General features: G+C 37.8%; 1 protein-coding gene across 1 annotated transcript; it reads left to right on the forward strand.

Annotated features, from left to right (window-relative positions):
- Window positions 1-3,322: 3,322 nt before the first annotated feature.
- Window positions 3,323-4,108, forward strand: LOC134814887 (dynamin-1-like protein). Its single transcript, XM_063823192.1, has one exon. The coding sequence runs from the start codon at window positions 3,323-3,325 to the stop codon at window positions 4,106-4,108; it is 786 nt and encodes a 261-aa protein (XP_063679262.1).
- The last annotated feature ends 5,390 nt before the right edge of the window (window positions 4,109-9,498 follow it).

Here is a 9,498-nt window from a genome sequence, read left to right on the forward strand (position 1 = left end):
CCGTCGTGTGAGCAATGTGATGTGACAAGCAACATCTTTATGGCAAAAACAAAAGACATTTTGGAAGTTGGCGGCTGGAGCAAAGAGCTGAAGATTGCAGAACACAAAGATTTATTTTTGAGACTTAAAGCTGCCAAGAAGAAGGTGGTTTACTGTCCAGGTTTCCAAGTGTTTAATCGTAAAGAAACTGTAGAAGCCAAGAAGGAGTCAGGGTACCAATCGTTGCGAACAACCCGACGGTTTCGAATGAATAAAGTTTTTAATAATGTTTGGAATATACACTTATTCAAGGAGAGAAGTCTAGGATCGTTCCCTGATTATCAAAACAAAATGACAAACCATGTGGCTACGTGAGTCTACATTAATAACGCTCATAGTTATTAGTTTTGAGCCTAGTGGAAAATAACCCAATCTTGGGACAATAATCTACGTAGATCCAGAAGTCGGAACTGGAACTTATTTGTAGATTCCGGGGATATGCTATTTTCTTCAGCAATCAGCAGATCCAACCGATTTTTTACCTATAACCAATCATTGCATGGCTTATTTTTTTGAATAATTTTTGTGCAATATCACATATTTTTTGATAACAACATGACGTGTATTGATGGCTTGATAAGAGAAATTAAATACAGTCACAACAAGCTAGTTTTAGAGGCACTTGTTGCTTCAAGTGTCTAACAATATTAGTCTACTATCAGCTCTAAAGAATCTTAAAAATGTTAGGTCAAAACCAAAACAGAGGTAGTAGTATATCGAGTTTCTTACTTATTAATTCAATAAATAGTTTAAGTTGCACATGACTCATGCTGAGCGATAATGTTACACAAACAGATTTAACTTGCTTACGTTATAAATCGCCTAAAATTAAAAGTAGCAGCTTTTCACTCATTGGGTGCAACAAAGAATATAAGTAAACCAGCCATTTTATCTGCTAAAATCTTGCTGACGTTTTTGAGTCCCATTAGGTGCCCTTTTTCAGGAGGAAGAACTTTTGTTAAGACAATTTTTATGTCATCGACAATCACTTAATTGGATAATTATCAATTAGCTAATAAGCAAAATTTGAAAAAAAACTTAATTGGCCCAAAATGATCAGAATAGTTTAAAACACGGAGAAAAGTAGTTTAAAAAAGTAGTAAAAACTTTGAAAATTTGTCACTTTCGAAAATTCAAAATATATATTTTTTCGCCAAAAGTGATCAAATTGCATGAACCGCGGAGAAAAATGCTTTAGCGAATTTTTCGTTTCAAGAATACTTAAATCACCAATATTTGTAGTTGGAGTTCAGTAAATCTTGGCAGATTTTAGTAATCAGGAATTACTAAGTGGAAAGGTCTGAAACTGAAAAACGTTAACCATACGATATAATTAGAGTTTCATAACTAATTACAATACAGCCTTATCGAAACTGCACCAATGGCACAGTCAAGATCGAACTGATAGCCTGGCACTCTACTATCATTTTAACGATTTCGATGATGAATCAGTGGGGTTAAGTTAATCACATTTGTAATAAATAAAACCTCTCTGTACCGTCAATTGTGCTAATCTAAACCGGCCTACCTGGATTACCAGACCTCTTCTTTTCCTCAATACAACAATCAAACCGAGTTGTTCATATCGCATTTGGTGGGTGATGTAAGTACATATCGAGGCTCGAGCTGTATTCAATCACAATAGGACACAATACGTGCATATTATATGGCCCTTAATGTGGTATATGAAACGCTCTATACCGGGGTGTTTCTATACCGTACACTTCTCGTTTCTCCCGTGAGACTAAGGGGCTCGGTATAGAGAGGTTTTACTGTATCACGAAAACGTCTACTTGGCCTCATGGCTTATTTACAGCTCGAAGAAGGCAAGAAAAGATTTAACAATTTGTTGTTTTTTGTTGTTGTTAAAACTCAACTGGGCTCTCCTGTGTCACCAAACTAGACCAAGTAATTTTAGATTATTATATTTTTCTATATTTTTTCCCGATCCATGATTATTATTATCAAATCTAAAATAGCTAATAATTTAATTAATTATGAAAAGGCCCATTAACGTGGGCAATAACATACGCTTTATACATTATATAAAAAAATTGAAATCTATTTTTCCGATCCATGACTCACGCCATCACGGATCGGGAAATTGAACGGCCATCCACAAAAGAAAAGTGGCCGCAATTCTTGTTATAATAAGTATATTGACGCGGTGGATTGTTGAGGGGGTTTCAAGCACAGGTCACTCTCAAATCCAAAGATAAGCAGTGGTCTTCGGCACTTGAAACCTCCTCAAGCCTTCACTGATTTATATATCATTGATATTGTTTGATTGTGCCGTAAATATATCCAAAAGATCATGGGTGGTGGCATTGGTGAGGCCTGTCGTTTCTGCAACAGCTTCGATGACTCTCCTGTACACCAGCTCCTATTGTGTCTGGAGGTGCAAGACACCAGTTACCTGCAGCTAAAAGAAGAGCTGGGTGGGGCTGAATCACATTCCTATCTAGATGAAGTGTTAACAAAAAGCAGCACACAAAAAGCATTCGTTAGAAGAGTCGAATTTCTTTGGGGACAAAATGATGCTCTCCAGGATTTATCCAACTAGAAAGATCATAAAATAAAGACTCTGCAAACATCTCAGAGAAATAATACCACCGTAAAGAATAAAGAGGGAGGATCCTGGACCCCGAAATCCACCACCTTTCTGTACTTTCAGATGTACCAATGTGGCAGGAAACCAGGGCTCATGCTGCCGCTGAGCTAAAGCAGTAGAGGGGATGGCGGCTTCTCTAGGATCTAAAACGTCCTGAAGCAGACCAACACTATGTCCCAATGCACTGGTGTTGGGATGTCTGCCCCCGGTGCCTGTCCGGGTCAATAAAGCAGTCAAGCATCATGTATGTTATGTTGAACATTCTCAACCAGTACAAATGTGGGAACTCCCAGAAAAGACGAAAACAGATCTAAAGAGACACTTAACAACATTGGAAAAATAGACATCAATTTCTTTATATAATTTATAAAGCGTGTATTATTGCCCACGTTAAGGGGCATGTTAATAATTTATTAAATTATTAGCTATTTTAGATTTAATAATAATAATGTGCCGTAAAAATAAATAATTGTTTTATTAAATTAATAATTGTTTTATTATTTTCACAATTACTTTTTTTCTCAAAATAATTGGCAAAATATCGATTCTAAGTTTATTTTATGTCAACTAATATCAGATGGTGGGTGCAAATTTACTCTTTCTCTGGATACAAATTACAAATCCCATGAATATTTTCTACAGTCCAAAATAATAAATTTGTAATCCTTCAGAATGGACAACCTTCTCAAGATAATAAATGAGCTACAGGACGTTTTTGGCACTGTTGGATCTTCTCCTGATTCAATAAAGCTACCCCAAATAGTGGTGGTTGGCTCCCAAAGTGCTGGAAAGAGCTCTGTCCTTGAGGGTATCGTTAGAAAGAACTTTCTGCCAAGAGGAGGTGGCATTGTGACAAGAAGACCTCTTATCATACAGATCACACAGGAAAATATTTCTAACCAATCCTGGGCATGCTTCCTGCACAATCCTGATAAAAAGTATACCGACTTTGATGAAGTAAGAGATGAAATAGTTGCTGAGACTGATAGGCTTTGTGGCAACAGCAAAAATATCCTGCCTGACTCCATAACACTGAAGATCTACTCATCGGATTTGCCAACCCTGACTCTCGTTGACCTTCCAGGGGTAGTCAAAGTTCCAGTTGATGGTCAGCCTGAAAATATTGAAGAACAAACAATCAACCTGGTAAAAAGTTTTGTGCAAAATCCTAACAGCATTATCTTAGCAGTTTCACCTGGTAATGTCGATCTTGCTAATTCTGAAGCACTAAAGATAGCAAGACAAGTTGATCCAGAAAGTCGAAGAACAGTAGCAGTCATCACAAAGGCTGATTTAATGGAAAGGACAACAGAAAATAGGCTGGTGCTGGAGGGAAAGTCTATTCCTGTAAAGCTTGGGATAATAGGAGTCATAAACCGGAGTCAGGCAAAAATAGATCAGGAACAACCAATAGATAAATGCCTAGAAGAGGAGGAGCTCTTCTTTAATTATTATTAAATCTAAAATAGCTAATAATTTAATAAATTATTAACAGGCCCCTTAACGTGGGCAATAATATACGCTTTATAAATTATATAAACAAATTGAAGTCTATTTTTCCAATATTGTTAAGTGTCTCTTTAGATCTGTTTTGGTCTTTCGTGGGAGTTCCCACATTTGTTGGTTGAGAATGCTCAACATAACATACATGATGCTTGACTGCTTTATTGACCCGGACAGGCACCGGGGGCAGACATCCCAACACCAGTGCGTTGGGACATAGTGTTGGTCTGCTTCAGGACGTGTTATAATTGAAGTGTCGAAAGGATATTCCCTTTTTTACCACCTTACCATTCTGATTGACTCTGCACATGACTGACATGTTTTAACTGGAGAAGGGGTTCGCACAGTGGTAGTTTTATAAACCACTTTTAATTTATTGACCTATTATACCTAGTGGTAGTTTTACAGACCACATTTAATTTATTAACTTATTATACTTAGTATTTATTTTTGGTGACTGTATCACCCAGTACAGTTTTAACATTTGATAATTGTACAGTTTATTGACGACACATTGACCGAATGTTATTTTATATTCTAATTTATATACTAGATATTTTATTTATTTTCCAACAGACGACAACTTCCTGTTTTTTTTCCTTCTATATTAGTTACTCATATCTCTTGTACAGACTGTTCTACAAGGACATTGACAGATGATGCTCATATTACTATATTAGGCATTCATTATTGCATCTTAATTATTTCACTTGCATTAGGTTTAGAAATTTATTCTCTGGTTAACAGATTTCAAATGTTTAATTAATTTGTAGTATGACAGTATATAAGAAGTTATTTAATTTTGCTTGGGCTGTTGTGTTGACTGTTGGGGTTTAGTGGTGGTATGGAATTTGAATTTTATATAAATTTACACTATGAGGTTGGGGCATTTTGCATAGTAAATATGGTTACTACTCCTATATATCATATTATTTGATTGGTATTCGATTTCTGATTATTTCCCTAGGAACATGATTATTATATCTCAATTTGGCTTTAGGTAGGGTGCCCCGCTAAAAGAACTGGATTCTTCCAGGAAGCATCCCGTGCACAGAGCTTGGTCTACATATATATTAAATTATTAACCATTCATTCTGTATGTGCACGAAAATTTATTTCAATCAAGATCCTGGTAAAGCCGCCATCCCCTCTACTGCTTTAGCTCAGCGGCAGCATGAGCCCTGGTTTCCTGCCACATTGGTACCTCTGAAAGTACAGAAAAGTGGTGGATTTCGGGGTCCAGGATACTCCCTCTTTGTTCTTTATGGTGGTAATATTTCTCTGAGATGTTTGCAGAGTCTTTATTTCATGATCTTTCTAGTCGGATAAATCCTGGAGAGCATCATTTTGTCCCCAAAGAAATTCGACTCTCCTAATGAATGCTTTTTGTGTGCTGCTTTTTGTTAACACTTCATCTAGATAGGAATGTGAGTCTGCCCCACCCAGCTCTTCTTTCAGTTGCAGGTAACTGGTGTCTTGCACCTCCAGACACAATAGGAGCTGGTGCACGGGAGAATCAATGGATCTGTTACAGAAACGACAGGCCTCACCACTGCCACCACCCATGATCTTTTGGATATTCGCAAAGAGTGGTGAGCTGCCGTGAATGTAGTCCATTATTCGGCTGTCCAGATTTTTACTCGTGTTGTGCCCGAATAAAAAGTTGTTTTTGTCTAGGAGCAGCCCACTGTTTTTGATCTTTGTGATCACACCGAGTATCTTGGTCTCCTTGTTGTTACTGACAGTTCTGCATTGCAGATTTGTTTCGATGCTGTCAATCCAGATCTTATTTTTGTAGCTCATTATGTCTCTTCTTTAAGTCCCACTACCAATACATTTCAGGAGAAATGGGCACACCATACCTTACTAAAAGGCTTTGCAAAATACTGCTAGAAAATGTCAAAGAATGTCTTCCTGAACTAATAATCCGAATAACAGAGCAGAAGGTTCTCCAACAGAACATTTTAGACTCCCTGGGAACAAAGGTTGATGATCCCTTTGAGATGTTAATCCAACTATTATATAAGTGTTGTCAAACCTTTGACAGCAACATAGATGGAAAAGAATCTATCAAATTGTCTAATGGTAAAGAAATTTCTGGGGGAAGACTTTTGTTTCAACAGTTTGAAAGAACGATTGGGACCGATTTAGATAGTTAGGGCAAGAATTGCTGTTTATGGGTCAATCTGTGAACAAATTCGTAACAAAGGTTTGTGTACAGGAATGTGTTGTCCATGGTCCCAGGAACCACAAAAAAAAAACCGTCCAGCTGAAACTTTTGGGCAAAAATTTTTATAGTCATTTTTCTCCAGGAACCCATACGCCCCACCCCTAATATTGGTTATTCGGCTCCCGAAGGTCTTGAGATCTCCATAGGGGGTGCAAAATGACCGCAATGGCCACATTATGGCAGGCGAATGATAGTTTCAGAACGATTGGAGCTTTATTTTTCGAAATAAATGGAATTTTTCGAATTTTTTCTCAATTTTATTGAAATTTCGAAAAAAATACACCAAATTATTTTTAACGCTTATTTCAAATCTATTTAAAAACTTATCTACAAATAACAAATACAGTTAATCTAAAATGTGTATTCTCAGTAAGTACCATGACAAATATTAATACACAGTTAATATTAATCAAAATTCGCTTGTTCTTCAGGTTCATCATGTCTAATGTTTGTGCAGTTCATACCATGGCATCGTCCACAAGCTGGCAAACAATTGAAGCCATATTTCCTACATGAACATCTGAAAGTCAAACAGGCCTGTTCCACATCGACAGAACAGTTACAACATATAAGGTTCAAAATAGACTCTGGTGCAACTGGTTCGTAAGTGCCACCAGGAGCCAATTTCCAGCCGTAGTCAAGGGGATTCAGACTGTCAGCGTTAAGCATGACTCAGTTTTGGTACTGTAAGTAAGCTCTAAGGATGTGCTCCGTTGCTGAAGCTATTGTTGGAGGTAGCCTATTCGGATTGAGACTCTTTTTCGCTACCATCCTATTGTATGCTAGGAATCTCAAAGCAGAAAGAGTCTTTTTCTTGTCACCATAAATGTACTGCAAGAAACAGAGGCCTGCCTCAATAATCTTTTCTTTTGATTCTCTCACCGAAAGTAATGTTGCCAACTGACCTTGCTCATCAAAGGTGAGAGCTTTCTTTAGCACTTTAACCTTGCTAAAACCAAACAGTCCACTGACGCTATCACAACCTGAAATACTATGAATTAGAAGAAGTATCTCCTTTTCTTTATGATCTAGATGACTTGATATTTCTTTGATTGAATATTTACCCTTCTTCGTTGTTAGATAAATATCATTGTGATGGTCACTGTTGAAATGATGTACTAATAGACTTGAACTATATCGGTATCCTCTGCCTTCAATTCAACATCGCCAAGGAATGACATTTCCAATGTTTTCTTTGCAATTAAAGTATCAGCATCGTTACAAGCTCTGATCACTTCAATACCATTTACAGTAAAAATGCTTAAGATAAGGTCGATCAGTTCTTTTTTGTTATTGTTGTTACTCAGAAATGTTGTTTTGGTGACAGTACAAAAGGTGGATTTCTTTACAGCAATATTAGCACAGAACGCTTTTACTCTCCTCTTGTGCTCGTGATCTTTAGTAGAAGGCTCATATCCATCAAAAATCACAGTAACTTCCCGATTTTTAGGGATAAGCTTCAAGTACTCCATTGCTACCTCACCATAATTGTCCCACCCTTTAAATGAGCTTAGTTGGTGAATTAGCCAACCTCCATCAATGACTAGTGGGATCGTGAAGCTGCAAGATTTAAGTGTAGATTGGTTTATACCAAGAGCAGCCTTATTAGATTTCCTCATCATCTGATATTGATCAAATAAGCTCATCGGCACCACAGTTAACTCGTATGTTAGGCATTCCTCTATTGAAGTCTCTCTATCAGCAACCAAGACTAGACGGTTAAAACACTTCAACGGATCGACTGCAACGCTTTTATTATTCACTTTAACCTGCTTTCTTAGTTGTGTCAAGTTCTTTGCTTTACCTTTGATACTTATCTTATTGATGAATGTCAGCCCATCTAGCTCACGTTGAAGGACAGCCCCAACGGCCAAACATTCCTCGGGATTCACCTCATCGTTCCCAGGCTGTGATATAAGACCAGTCGAAAAAGATATTAACTTAGTCTTATCTTCGGATTCTGTAAAGTCGACAGTAACTTTAAACCAAGTTAATAATTTTCCAAATACATCACAGTTTTTCTTGATTGATGACTTGGTAAGATCTGAGTGGATGGCAGATTTAGTTGGTATTCCTCGCTTCGATGAATTAGCTAATGAATCTCCAAAAGACTGATTTATTAAAGCCATCTGATTCAGGGTGGCCACCCATAACTTGTGAGCGGACTCACGATTACGCATCCTTCCACTTGTTAATCCACCACTAGATTTAGCTGCCCTCATAAGACTCTGCTCTATGGAGAGGTCAGTCCACACTCCGGCCCACTCGTGGTCGTTGTAACAAACCGTGTGAAGCCCAGTTACTTTAAAGGTCTTTTAAAGCGCCCCATACTTGACTTTGAAAATAGCATCCTGCTCCAAATACAGTCTTAAAGCTTTTGCATACTGTCCCCTCCCAGCTGCTGCGAAGTAGGGCAGCATCAAAGCTACTGCTGATAAATGCATATTGTAGTCGTGCAACCTCTCTGCTCTTATGAAGTCCTTTACTAGTGTTATCATGTTGTGGTAAGTAACCCATAGAGCTGCTGTTCTACTGTTTGAAAACAGGTTCTTTAGAAGCAGAGTTATTTTCTCTGATAGATCCTGAATAGATTTAGTCTTAAAGTTAACACCTATATTTTCGTTCACACATTTGTTGATGTAACCTTCCAAGTCTACTAGTTCATCGTCGTAAACTTCTTCCTCTATAATGAAACAACAAAGAGCGGCGTCGATCAGAAAGTGGGCTCTCAACGCTTTATAGTAAGATCCTCCATCCGATATATGCGTGACGTCTCCAGGATACACGAGTTTGATGAGCTCCTCTAAACCCGAGTCTGCCATTATATAGCCTATGCAGCCAAGAAAACTCGTGAGAGTGTGGAAGCCCCCAACCCTGACCACAATAGGCATCCCAGTTTCCAGTACTATTCGGGTGGCCTTAATCCACAATGGCAAATCGAATGTGATTATCATCGGCTCACTGTAGGATAACTTAAGACATTCAACCAGAGTAGCATGTACCGTCGAATAGCTGTCTGGGGGTTGGTCAATAATCTATTGTTTGTTAGTTAACCTTGATATTTGTTAATTGAAGTTATTTCCCGAGTAAGATTTGAAATAAGCGTTAAAAATAA

Source organism: Bolinopsis microptera, chromosome 5, assembly GCF_026151205.1.
Source record: "Bolinopsis microptera isolate Bmic1 chromosome 5, MBARI_Bmic_1.0, whole genome shotgun sequence".
NCBI classification, from domain to species: domain Eukaryota; kingdom Metazoa; phylum Ctenophora; class Tentaculata; order Lobata; family Bolinopsidae; genus Bolinopsis; species Bolinopsis microptera.

What these genes read in the sequence shown, in the direction of transcription:
- LOC134814887 (XM_063823192.1), top strand. Translation starts at nt 3,323, where the DNA reads ATGGACAACCTTCTCAAGATAATAAATGAGCTACAGGACGTTTTTGGC.